The 14,663-nt window shown below is 35.0% G+C and overlaps 1 protein-coding gene across 6 annotated transcripts in view; it reads right to left on the bottom strand.

Annotated features, from left to right (window-relative positions):
* The window catches only part of RAPGEF6 (Rap guanine nucleotide exchange factor 6), a 199,644-nt gene that overhangs the window by 120,298 nt on the left and 64,683 nt on the right, over positions 1-14,663 (bottom strand). For all 6 annotated transcript variants that reach the window (XM_078067544.1, XM_078067545.1, XM_078067538.1 and 3 more), the window contains one exon: positions 3,325-3,468. In XM_078067544.1, the coding sequence (XP_077923670.1) occupies positions 3,325-3,468 (144 nt within the window). The remainder of the gene's footprint in view (positions 1-3,324; positions 3,469-14,663) is intronic.

The following is a 14,663-nucleotide window of genomic DNA, read 5'->3' as shown; positions in this document are numbered from 1 at the left end:
TCATCATCTTTATATAAAGCAATGTATGACAAAACCACGAAATAATCCATAAAAATAAACAATCTTTTGGGGCGCCTGGGTGGTTCAGTTGTTAAGCATCTGCCTTCGGCTCAGGTCATGATCCCAGGGTCCTGGGATTGAGCCCCACGTCGGGCTCCCTGCTCAGCGGGAAGCCTGCTTCTCCCTCTCCCACTCCCCCTGATTGTGTTCCCTCTCTCACTGTCTGTCAAATAAATAAAAAAATCTTTTTCAATCGTTCTAAGCATTCAATTAGAGAATAAAACATGAGAAGTCTTTAGTATACATAAAACTGTGATGTACAGGTTGTATACTAATAATACTTATGACAAAGACAACAGTAACAAAAAATTCTGTACATCTTTAAGAATTTCTGACCTTCAACATTTCAGCAAGGAAAAGTTGATGATGGTGAGCAAATGAAAAAAGAAACTGTCAAATCTGTACTGCTGTCTACAAGAAAAAAAATGATTCCTTTTGATCTTTCTCTCTGAATTGCTGACAGTAGAACAAAAGACCTGAAAGACCCTAGGGTAGCCATAAAGCCAATTTTCTACCGGATGTTTTCACAAATACTAATTAAGATTTTTGCTGCAAAGCATCCTTTATCTAGACCAACTATCACTATGTAGGTATTTAGACAGACACACAGGTTTTACATACAGGTGACATTAATGAATAGTAAATGAAACCTCTTAAAACCTTTCCCAAGTTGCCTGAAATACATCTGTTTTAGGGGAAAAAAAGCAAACAGAAACTATTAATTTCAAGAAATAGCAAATTTACGTAACATGACCAAAAATCCTTTTCCAACCCAGTCTCATAGTTAATAACTACCATGAATCAACTTAGTTCTCCCCTCTGCCAAATTCCTGACAGTACTTAATAGGGTAAGTACTTAAAACTAGCTACACAAACGGGCGCCTGGGTGGCTCAGCCGTTAAGAGTCTCCCTTTGGCTCAGGTCATGATCCCAGGGTCCTGGGATCGAGCCCCACATCGGGCTCCCTGCTCGGCGGGAAGCCTGCTTCTCCCTCTCCCACTCCCCCTGCTTCTGTTCCTGCTCTCGCTAACTCACTCTCTGTCAAATAAATAAATAAAATCTTTAAAAAAAAAAAAAAAGAACTAGCTACACAAATGTTTATATCCAACAATGCCACACTTCACTTAGAGTCATCAAATGCACAGAATCTCAAGCAGTTTGCCTGCTACTCTTTCTGGTCTACACAGGAAACCAACATATCCCCAAGAGGACAACTTTCAGCACACATGGGAGTTAGAAGTACATGACTCGGGAGCATAAGCCATAGCTACCTAGAGAAAATGTAGAATTTGCCTGGGCTTCAAGACAGGACACCAAAAAAGTCTCAGAACACACTAGAGCTGAGACTGGAGTAAGTGATCAAAACATACATACAAACTATGCACTGTAGCTCATATAAGGAAAACCAAGTAACACAATTAAAGGTAATAATTTTACTTCTCAGAATTTTTCTAAAGAAACCAACATATGGACAAACGTAACCACAAAGATAATTAGCACCTTATTTTTTTTTAAAGATTTTTACTTATTTGACAGAGAGAAAGAGAGCACAAGCACGGGGAGCTGCAGGCAGAGGGGGAGGGAGAAGCAGGCTCTCCCCTGACCAGAGAGCCTGATCCAGGGCTCGAACCCAGGGCCCTGGGATCATGACCTGAGCTGAACGCAGATGCTTAACCGACTGAGCCACCGAGGCGCCCCAGCACCTTATTTTAAAAAAATAAAAAGAAAAAAAATCTCAATGACCAAATATTGGAAGTATGTAGATTATGGCAATTATTATAGTGGAGTACCATGACACTCTTGAGGGTAATGTAAAAAAAAAATTTTTTTTAAGCATTCAAAGATGTTCACATCACACACGTAAAAAAGTTATCATATATTTAAGTTTTAAAAAGCCAAAAAGCTTACATTTGTATCTCTATGTGGAAAAAAAACCTTTACCCAAGAATATATGAAATGTCATCAATGGTTACATAACTGGGCAGTATGACTAGTCAATGTTTAATTTTTCCAAAACAGACACATATTACTTGTACAATAACGCAAACATGTTAGTTGAAATTAATTCATTATGGGGAAATTTATTACATAAAAAGATTTTTACATAATAAGAACAGGAAATGAACTTTGTGTGCCTCTAGATGTGGCAAACAAAAAAAAATTGGGGGACTATTTCATGTTACTCTTTGTTGTTAGAAATAGAATGTATGGAGCCAAAGACATAAGGCAAATGTGACTAAATCCTTAGAGCTGCCTTGAATTTAACATTTATTCCACTATACACAATTCCCTATATAATCCTTATTCTTAACATGGAAGGAGGAATTTGTTTTGACAACCAAATGAATTAAACATACCCTTGGGAGTTTTGCTGCAATCAATCTCTAAACTGTTTTTATATTTTTGGGGGGATCATGACTTCTTTGAAACTGATAAAATATCCCTGGATTTATTCTTTCTTAGATTATCCTTACTTTTTTTTTTTTAAGATTTTATTTATTTATTTGAGAGTGACAGAGAGAGACAGAGAGAGCACGAGTAGGTAAGAGGGAGAAGCAGATTCCCCTCCAAGCAGGGAGCCCGACATGGGGCTTGATCCCAGGACCCTGAGACAAAGACAGACGCTTAAATGACTGTGCCACCCACGCATCCCTATCCTTCTTGATTCAAATACTTTTTAGTTTAAAATGAAGTTCTCTACAATTACAAAACTGAAGACTTCTGGAGAAACAGCTTATGTTTCTTCTAGTGTTACAAAAGCTAATTATTTCATCTGTTTCTTCTTCTTCAATATTTGCATGTAAAAACATATAGCTAACACTTGCCCACGTTTCTGCACTAACACACAGTCTTTGTATCTCCCATACCACAGGAGAAAAATTGACATATTTTTATTTCTTTTGTATGCCTTACAGCATATCAGGAAAAAAGCTCCCAACCTGAGTTCTCAGAACTCTTTTCCATATTCCATTCAGACAATAAAAAGGCAAGAAAATCCACAAATAAGGTCTAAAAAGATATGGTAAGAATTTTTTACATTATTTAAACAAAAACCAAAGCAAAAAACAACACTTCCACTGGTAAGAGCATTTCTACCAAACTCAACTGAGCAGAAGTATTTAAAAAAAAATTATATATATTTATCTGCTCTAAAATTTTATATGTTAAGCCCTAAGTGTTGATATTACCAAAAATACATGTAAATTGAAGATACTATATATAAAAATTAAGGACGATCCATGAACTTTTCCTAAATATACTCACAGAAAGATAGCTGTTAATGTCCACATCATCAGTAATAGTTTGATGCTCTCCTTTATAATTAATTTTCCGAAACCTTCGTCGAGACTGTCTGGCAGGAATTTCTCTTTGTAGAATACTGTCTTCATTATCTTTGGAATTCTCTACCTGGAACACATGTTCACATTCCTGATTAAATATCCAATTTTTCCATATTACTGACAGTCTATGGAGTCTTAACAGGCTCAAAGGAGGATTCATTTACTTCTTGCAAGTAATTGCCTCAAGAAAATAATCTGTGTAGAACAACGCTCATGAGTTCAAGATTAAAGGTGACATTATTATAAAGATCTGGAGACCACAGTTTCCTTTCAGGAAATAGTCTGTCTTGCTCACATAAACATATATGCTCTAAAAAAGTCACTTACCAGAAGCAAAGGCTGTTAACTACACCTACACATTCAATAATTAATTACCACTTCTGGGTTAGTCCAATTATAAGCTGCATGATTCTACATGTATTTTATTTAGCCAATAATCATGGCTATGATTTCAATGAAATGCTCAACAGCGAAACAAAAATGCTTTATGCATTATTCTTTGGTGTCCATCTTAAAGTATGACAACAGAGTAAGGCTGGCATCCTTTTTTTTTTTTTTTAAAGATTCTGTTTTTGAATAATTTCTATATCCAATGTGGGATTCGAACTCACAACCCTGAAATCAAGGGTTGCATGCTCCACTGACTGAGCCAGCCAGGTGCCCCAAAGCTGGCATCTTTTAATAAAGAAGTGAAAACTAACATTTACTGAGGGCTAAAATGGGCCAGCATGCATAAACACTGTATTATTTAGTTCACACAGTAGGCCTGTAAGCAATATTATGTGTAGCTTATAGATGAGCAAAGCAAAATCCCAAGAGATGACTTTCCAGTCTCACATTGTGATAATTATTAAAGTTGAGTTGGAATGTAGGTCTGTGTCCAACATTTATGGTACTGATACAAGACCACATTGCCTGTCCAATCACAGATGAAGCCACTTTTAAAAATTATTTTTAAAAAGACATATTGATGTTCTACAGTATAACATATAATTACCATCACATCACATAAACAGTATTTTTCCCCCACAAGTTTTCCTTCAAATGTCCTATCCTTGGCTAATATCAAAAATTTCCAGTTACCCAAGTATGAAATTTCATGAATATCCCTAATTCTCCTGCTTGTTTTCCAAATCTTATTTTCAATCACTTCTCAGAACTTGTCGATCCTTTTTTTATAAAGTACTCTCATATTGCCCTTTCTTTCATTCCCATTACCATCATTCCTTACTCAAGTCTTAATCACTTCAGTCCTGAACTATACAAAGAAAGAGGTGATGCTGCTTCAGACACGTTCCTCTCCAACTCCATCCTATATCGTCAAATAAGTCACCTCAGTAAATCATCACTTTATCACATTTCCTGTACAAAATGCTACAGTGGACCTCTAACAGTTACTGAATGAATTTTAAACTATTATTTGTGATGTTCAAAGCCACTTATGACCCATCCTCCAAATTTATTACTGTATCTTATAAAAGTAAGCCTGGAAAAACTGCTCCCTTACCCTCCTCCCCACAAAAAAAAACTTTGTCACATAAAAGCTCTGATGAGATGCACAAAATTTCCTGATGATTTCTCAGAAACAGTTGATGTCTGTCTGTTTCAGGTATGAGTGGTACAGGATTTCAAAAGTAGTGGCCAAGTCAATATGACTATTCATGGGTCCCTATAATATAGTAACTTATATTTTACTAGGTAACTTTACTTTGTGTTATCCTACCCATTCTATCTTCACTTGCTGAACCACCGTTCATTTAAGACACATCTCAATTACCATCTCTTCTGTAATTACAAAAGGCATTCCTGTCCTCAGACCACAACTACTTTATTTTGTGTACACAATCTAGACTTCTCATAAATAGGACATGCTCTCCACTGCCTTCAGGCCTTTGTATATGCTGCTGTGCTACTGCCACAAAGCCCACTCCTCTGCCAACATCGTGGCATCCTTCCCATACTTCATGACCCCTCCCTCCTCCGCCCCAGGAAGCTACTACCCCTTCATATCAACCGTAATTACTACATAAGCCCATATCATTAACAAGCTAACAAGTTCCCTAAGATAGGAACTGCGTTATATATATATTAATCTTTGTTCACTGAACATTCAGAAAGTTTGCCAAAATGGGCAATACATTAGATTCTTTCTCCCCATATATGATAGGTCCTTCGAAATACATGTAAGGTACTCAAGAAATGTGAGGGTAGGCAGAGTAAGTTACTATTACTCTTCTGAAAGGTAAAATCCAGAAGAGACATGGGAATGATTTCCACCTCAACAAGTATTGAACAGGTAGCAATATATGCTACCTCCTTGAGATTTAATTTGCTTTCTAAAAAATGTTGAGAGTACCAAAGTAGTCACTCCATCACTACACCAGAGCATGTACCAGAAAGTAAAATTATATCACTTAAGGCTCACAACACTCCTATCACATAGCTACTGTTTCGATAGATCATACAGAGTTTCGTAAAACTTAAGTAATTCATACAAGTGGGTAAGGACTCAAAACCCAAGTGTGACTACTAAAATTCATCTCCTTCATACTGCCCTATCCCAACGGATGAATTATATTAACCACGTTAGGTGAAATTTCAGTATCACATAATCCTTAAATTTTCTAGTATCTACTATTTATTGAGCAAAAGCAGAGATAAACAATAAAGGCTTTCCAAAATGTAAATAGTAAATTGAGGAAAGGAGTTTCTAAGAGTCTCAAAATTTTAAGGAAAGTACCAAATGAAAACAAAGACTAAACAATGTATGAAGGATTAAGTACCCTTAACAAACCTGCCAAGTAAACTGAAATGCGAGATTAAAAACAAAACAAAACTGCAAATGCATACCTCATGTTACAAAAGAAATCCAAAGGCCAAGACTGAAGTGAAAGCAAAAATACCAGGAGAAAGGTTACCAACGAAGCTCCTAACCTACCAGAAGACAGATTTCCTAACTCTAGAGACTAGCCCCTCCACCTTGATGGTTGTAGGGAGTGAGAAAGACAACAGAGAATCCATCAAAGACGGGGAATCCAATAGGAGACTTACTTGTAAGCTCAACTCAACTAGCTGAATCCTTATTGTGAGGGTACAGAGGTATAAGCCTGTCCTGCAGAAGGAGACAGGAAGAAAACTTGCTTGGCACTGAGAGAAGAGGGGGTAAAAAGCAACGAACCAAACAGACAAAAAACATTTTCCCTAAGAATTTAAAATACAAGCTATCCCTCATGCAGGTCATTAGTTTGAATTCATAATACCTTAAGCATGAAGTAAATTTAAAGATGTTCAGGATTGATAAATGTACATATGCAACGGGCAAAAACAAATCTGAAACCTCTTTGCAAGACTTTAACTTTAACCCGAACCTCAAAGAATTCCCACACCTATTGTTCAAGATATATGACTTCACAGATAAACATACCTTCTCCCCCCAAAAAACACAAGGAAAAAGACCCCCAACTATAACAAAAACCATGAAACATGGTAGGATAACCATGAACAAATGACAGACATAATGAGCAATAATGGCCCAGGAAAAGGACAACAGACTCATATTTGCAAATATTCCAATGTATTTTAAGTATTAGAAAATATAAAGTTATAATAAAACTTTCCAACAAAAAGAAACTTGAAAATAAGCCAGAAATTATAAATAGCACTAAGTAGGTAAGGGCTGACCAGGCCCCAAAACCCACAACAAACCCAAGTGCCCTTACTCCCCAATACCAGGCTAGTGAGCAATGTGTAATAAGTAAATACAGTCTACATTTGGAAGAGGGACAAGAACGTGTAGAGATATCCTGTATGAAACACAAGAGCACAAAGAAGACCTAAAATGGGGATGGAACAAGAACACCACTAAGACCTCCCAACAAACCAATCCCAATCCTAAGGACAAAGGAAAACTAGAGAAATTTGAAAGCACTGGTGCAATAAGGTAACCATAATAACAAAACAATGCAAACCTAGCTCAACTCTAGCAGAAGAAGAGGTGTATTCAGGTCCAGGCGTAAAGACTATCCTCATTCTCTACTGCCCTATACACAGTACGTATCATTAGATCCAAAATAATGACTCACATAAAAATAGAAAGGATAAAACAAAAAACAAAAAAACCCAGCAAAAACAAAAAAACCAATTCACTGCCAAAAGACAAAGCAAACAACAGAGCAATCCACCAAAACCAGACATGATCCAGATGCTGCCACTATGAGAGAATTTAAGACAACCACAACCAATACAGTAAAGGCACCAGAAAGGTGAAAAAGGTGGACCATATAAACCCTTGAAAAATTTCAGCAGACATAAGGAAAATATGAGGGAGTAAAATGAGAATCTTAGAAATAAAAATCATAGTACCAAAGATGAAAAATGCCTTTGATAAACTCATCAGTAGATTTGATGCAAGTGAATTAAGAATCAATGAACTTAAACATAGGTCAAAAGAAATTACCCAAACTGAAACAGAGGAAAAAGAAAAAAAAAAAAAGGAGCAAAAAAAAAAAAAAAGGAATTAAACACCATATGGAGATATAACTAAAAAGAGAATAAAGTGGGAAGATAAAGCCAAAAAAATTATACAGTATGCAGCCACAAAGTCAAGATGGGACAAAAAATAAGCAAGCATAAAAGATACAGATAGGCTGAAAAGATTTAACATATACTTAAAGTTCAAGAACGAGATGACAGAAGAACAAGGTAATATCCAAAGAGAAAATGAAACTTTTTGATTAAAACAAAAACTCGAAGAGTCCAACAAATCCGAAAATACAACTACAAATTCACATAGTAAAGATAAAAAGAAGACTTTTAATGCAGCCACAAGGAAAATGTAGATCAGCTATAAAGGAAGGGCAATTAGATTAATAACGGACCTCTCAAAAAATACTAAGTGCCAGAAACAATGACTATATTGACTGTGCTAAGAAAAAAGAAAAAAAAAAAAAAGGATTCTCCTCCCCAAATTGCATTCATGGCAAAACAATCCTCAAGAATGATACAAAATATAGTTTCAGTCATAATAAAAAAGAAAAAAAAAATACACCCAGCTGAGCTGTTTATCAACAAATATCAAAGAAAATTTTAAACAGTGTACCTCAGATGTAACACAAATGCTCCCATAAAAAGGTCTCAGATAGAAGAAATTAAAAGTAAACAAATGGTAAATACATGATAAAATCTGAGCACACGACTTCATAAAACAGTAAGACAAAATTTGTGAAGTAGAAGTAAATATACACATACATGTTATCTATACATACATAACAGCTTTAACAATATCAACATTACCACCAACATTCTGGTATTACATGATTTTGCTTCCTAATGATTTATGTATATATTATAATAATTATAATTACATACCATCACATATATGTAATATGTGTTTATATCTAATATATACACAAAAAAATTAAAAACTTTAATGTCACCTTTACTACTACAAATAAGACAACTAGCTCTTTGTGCCCAAGACTTATCCCATTAGAAATGCAAATTACTATGTATGTATACAGAAGAACCATTTGATAGTACTCAAGACCCATTCACGATTTTTGAAACTTTTAGCAAACTAGGAAAAGAAGGAAACTTTCATAACTGTATTAAAGGCATCTGCATTAACTTTACAACAAACATTGACAACTTTCTCCTGGCTTTTGGGAATGTGTAAGGAAAGCTCAGCATTACCAAAATACTGTCTTTTAAACTCACCAGAAATAATAAATCTCAGTGGAATTATACCAACAATTTTACATATACTTGTTTTGTTTTTGATTAAGAGGTTGCATTTTTCCCTCCTTTTTGAATTATTTTAAGTATATAAAAAACATGTACACGGCTCCACTAAATAGGTCTTTCTCATCTTTCTTCTAGTTCTTCTTGGCTTTTTTTATCCTTCCACACACACTTTGCACAAAACCACCATCATACCTGATAGCATTTTTCATTGGGATCTCATCAAATTTACAAGGTAACCAAAGGAAAATTAGTAGTTTTATGATGTTAACTCCCTATTTAAGAACATGGTTATCTCATTTTTTGTTCAAATTTAATTTTTTGCTTTTGGGGAGTATTTAATAATAATGTCTTTGCAAATCTGTTTATAATGAAGTATTTTACGAGGTTATTGTAAATATATTCTTATGTGATATACATATGTGCATATATATATATTTATATATATAAAACAAGTCAATTTCTTGATTTCCATAAAAAAATCTGCTGGGATTCTGATGGGGACTGCACTCAATTTTATAGAAATTTGGAGACAATATTATCTTAAAAATACTGTTTCTCTCAATTTAGATCTAAAAGCAATCTTTTTTTAAAAATATTTCATTTATTCATATGAGAGAGAGAGCATGAGCAGGACGAGGAGCAGAGGGAGAGGGAGAAGCAGGTTCCTTGCTGAGCACGGAGCCCGACATGGGGTTGGATCCCAGGACCCTGAGATCATGACCAGAGCCGAAGTCAGATGCTTAACCGACTAAGCCACCCAGGCACCCCCTCTCAATTTACATCTAAAGATCTCAAAATTTATTTATGGTTTTCTGTGTTGATGTTTCCTACAACTTTTGTTAGATTTATTCTAACATATACGGACTTTTTGATGTTTACAAATAGTATGTTCACTAAATTAATTTTTAAATTACTTGTTGGTTCTAAATATAAATACAACTGATTTCTGTACATAAGTATCCAGTGACCTTGCTAAAATGACTTATTAATTCTAAAAAGTTTAGGTGTATTTTTTGATTTCCTACATGCAAATCGTTCATCTGTTTAGTACAATTTTATATATTTTTAAAGATTTTATTTATTTATTTAGAGAGAGAGCATGTGAGCAGGGGGAGGGGCAGAGAGAGAGGGAGAAAGAGAATCTCAAGCAGACTCTGCGCATAGTCTGAAGCCGGGCTTGATCCCACCACCCTGAGATCTTGACCTAAGCCAAAATCAAGAGTCAGAAGCTCAACCAACTGAGCCACCCAGGCTACATTATTTTTTTCGATCTATCCTTGTTCCCTTCCTTAAACACACTTTACAGGACCTCTTACCCAATGGTTTTGGTAATGTTGAGCTTTCCTTACACATTTCCAAAGGCCTGGAGAAAGTTTTCAATGTTTAGCGTAGGGCTAATGCAGATAACTTTAATAAGGCTATGAAAGTTTCCTTCTTTTCCTAGTTTGCTAAAAGCTTCAACAATCATGAATGGGTTTTGAGTACTATCAAATGCTTTTTCTGTGTCTATGCAGATGATCATATGACTATAATTATATTACTATAGTGAATCATAGTGATTTTCAAATATAGGCACACCTCAGAGATACTACAGGTTTGGTTCCAGGCCATTCTAATAACGTAAATGTTGCAATGAAGTGAATCAAATAAAATTTTCGGTTTCCCAATGCATAACCTATGTTTACAAAACACTGTTGCCTATCAAGTGTACAATAGCAGTACGTCTAAAAAAACAAAGTACATACATGCCTGAATTAAAAAATACTTCATTGCTAAATAATGCTAACCATCATCTGAGCTTTTATTGAGTTGTAATCACTGATCAGAAATCACCGTAACAAACATAATAATGAAAATCTAAAATATTGCTAAATTACCAAGCAGTGACAAAAAAAACACACAGGTGAGCAAACGCTGTTAAAAAAAATGGCACCAACAGACGACCTCACCAAGGGTTGCCACAAACTTATAGTATGTAAAAAACAGTATCCATAAAGCACAATAAAGCAAACTGCAATAAAGGAAGGTACTGCCTGAATTAAGTCAACCCTGCAACTCTGGGAATAAAGTTAACAGTCATATTTTATCCTCTCGATATATCACTGGGATTTGATTCCCTAGTATTTTAAGATTTTTAATTAAAAAAATCCTGGGGCACCTGGGTGGCTCAGTCGTTAAGCGCCTGCTTTCAGCTCAGGTCATGATCCCAGAGTCCTGGGATGGAGCCCCAAGTTGGGCTCCCTGCTCAGTGGAGAGACTGTGTCTTCCTCTCCCTAACAACCCCTCTCCCCCACTCAGGCTCTTGCTGGCTCTCTCTCAAATGAATAATAACAAAAAAAACCCTAACCTGTAATATTGCCTTTCTGTAATGTACTTGCCAGGTTTTGCTATCACAATTAAACTGGGCTCTCAAACATTATGTCACTTATATGTCAATAAAAATAAAATTAAACTGGATGCATAAAAAAGGAATTCAATCTTTCTCTTTCCTGTTAAGACTTTTTGTATTCTTATTTAAATGTTGGGGAAAAAAATCACCAATGAAACCATGTGGGTGGAAATTTCTAAATGAAAAGGTCTGTTAATTACAGATGCACTTTCTTTCTAGAAAATGGATTATGAAGATTTTGTGTGTGCACGCATGCACATGCTTATTTTAGTAAATTGTTTTTTAAGGAATTTGATGATCTAAAATGCAAAACTTATTTTTTTAATAACATCCTTTACTATTTTTAGAATTTTCATTAGGTCCATAGTAGTCTATCCTTTTCTCATCCTGATATTAAGCTATGCAACATGTTTTGTTCTTGACTATTTTTGAAAAAGTAGTATCAAATTTATTACTCTGTTCTGAGTATCAACTTTTACTTTTCTTCATCCTCTTTATGCTTTACAGGCCACTGACTTTTTATCTTTATTGTTTCTTGGCTTCTAATTTCTGTAGGTATAGTTTGCTGCTCTCTAATTTCCTGATGTGGATACTAACCTTCACTGAATGTCAGTCTTTCTCCTAAAACGTTAAGGCTTAAATTGTTCACCTAAGGCTCAAGACAAATTTCATACATTTTGATATATCCTCTTCATTCAGCTCAAAATATTTTCTCACTTTCATAGTGATTCTTTGACAAGTGATTTAAAGTATACTGCTGAATTTCAAGTTATAATTTGTTTTAGTTGTTTTTGTAATTGGTTTCTAAGTTAACTCCATAATGGCCAAAACACAAACCAAAAATTAAATTCTTCCTTGAGATTTGTTTTACGTTCCAGAGTATAACATTTATTTTTATTTTATTATTTTTAAATTTATTTTAGAGCACTCACACGCTTAAGCAGGGGGAGGAGCGGAGGTAAAGGATCTCAAGCAGAATCCCCGCTGAGCACAGAGCCCAGGGCGTGGTGCTTGATTCCAGGACCCTGACATCTCATGATCTGAGCCAAAACCAGGAGTCCGGAGCTCAACCAAATGAGCCACCCAGGTGTGCAGAGTACATTCCACGTGTGCTTGAAAAGTACATGTATTCTGTTGTTGATGGGTGTAGAGTTCTCTAACTACTGGGCAGAGATTCAAATCCTCAAAATCCTTACTGATTCCTTATGCTTGCTTCTTTTAGAGGGATGTTTAAATCTCTCTCCCTGTCACTGTGGATTTGTCAAGTTCCCATTTTACTAACGACTATTTCTTTTAGTTATATACTAAGGCACATAAAAATCCAGGACCATTTAAACTTGATACATGTTTATCATGATGAAATACTATTTTTACATTAAATAATGCTTCTTGTCTTAAATTACACTTTGAAGATTGGAGACACACCAGCTCTCCTTTGGTTATTGCTCAGAAGGCACAACTTCTTCTGTACTTTCAATTCTTCTTCACTTGATCCTAGCCAAACAACCGAGAAACGAAGTTTCTTCTCAAATCTTGTATTTACACTGCTGTTTTTTCAGTGGCAAGTAATTGTGTTTAAAAAAAATTTAATCTGATATTTGCTTCTTTACTGGAATATTTATATTTACTGTAATTTCTGATATACTTGAAAGGATATCTATCTTATGTTCTTTCCTCCTCCTAGTATGTTTTCTCTTCTGTGCCTTCATTTTCATTTATTATTCTATTTCCCCTCTTATTAATTACAAGCTGTATTCTTAGATGATATATATGCTTACTAAAATCCACTATTAGTATATTTACCACTTTCTAGAATATGCAAAGATCTTAGGAATTTTTCACTCCATCACTCCTTTTCTTATCTGTCATGTGTTTATATTCTGCATGTATTTTAAAGTACAAAAGACCCTTTTATTACTGGTCTCTACAGTCAATATACATACATCTAAATGCTTTACATTGTCTTTATTTCTTTCCACATATCTATGCTTCCATCTGTGATCCCCTTTTGTCTGAAAAACTCCCACTTGGTAAACCGAGTGCTTGGCTATTGCTGAAAATTTTCTTCACATTTGTGTGGAAATTGTTTACTTAATAAATGAAGCTTCAATTTTTGCTGCCAGTGGGTGTTTTAGAAGTTGTGATGGTTTAAAAGTAATGCGTGTTTTTCCCTCTGACTGGTTTTATAGCTTCGTTTTTCATTTTCAGTAGTTTTACTATAATGTGCTCATGCATAAGTTTCTTTGTATTTATCCTGCTTTGAGATTATAGAGTTCTCAAATTTGTGAATTGATTTCTTTTGATAAGTTTTGGAAAATTCTCAACCATTACCTCTTCTAATACTTCTTTCTTCTCCTTCTAGGATTCTAATTACACTTACCTAAGATCTTTTCTATTATCTGTGTCCTACACTCCATTATGTATTAAAATTTTCCTCATCTGTTTGTATTCTTCTGACTTATTATTCAGTTCCCTAACTTGCTCTTCAGTCAAGTTTTACCTTCTATAAAACCCACCTACTACTGAGCTTTCATTTTTTTTTTTTTTTTAAGATTTTATTTATTTGGGAGGGAGAGAGAGAATAGGCACAAGCAGGGGGAGCAGCAGAGGGAGAGGGAGAAGCAGGCTCCCTGCTGAGCAGGGAGCCCAACACAGGCCTTGATCCCAGATCCCTGGATCATGACCTGAGCCACCCAGGTTCCCCTGAGCTTTTTCATTTGTAGATGTTTCTAGCTGTAGAATTTGGAAATCATTATTTCATTTGATAGTTTTCAATCTTCTAAAATTCTCCACTAAATCCTTGAAATACTAATCAGCTCTTTTAAAATATGCATAAGTTAACTCTGGTATCTGCATCTCCTGTGAATTTATTCCTTTTGCCTGTTTCCCCTCCGGTTTCTGAACACTTTTTGATGTATTCCATCGATTCTGCTATATAGTGTATTTTCACTGCTTTTATTTTGCAAAATTCTGTTATTTCAGTATGTATTTATCTTTTGACAAAAACTTGTTTGGTAGGCTTAAAATTTTTCACGTCAAAGAGCCAATTAATTTTCTGTTATTATAATTGAGAATTTCATTGCATGTAATCAGAAAAGTGTTACTATATCTAATTTATGAAAATTACTGAA

Source organism: Halichoerus grypus, chromosome 2 (genome assembly GCF_964656455.1).
Source record: "Halichoerus grypus chromosome 2, mHalGry1.hap1.1, whole genome shotgun sequence".
NCBI classification, from domain to species: Eukaryota; Metazoa; Chordata; class Mammalia; order Carnivora; family Phocidae; genus Halichoerus; species Halichoerus grypus.
Note: the sequence above shows the minus strand (reverse complement) of the source record. Positions and strands in the feature narration are given on the sequence as shown.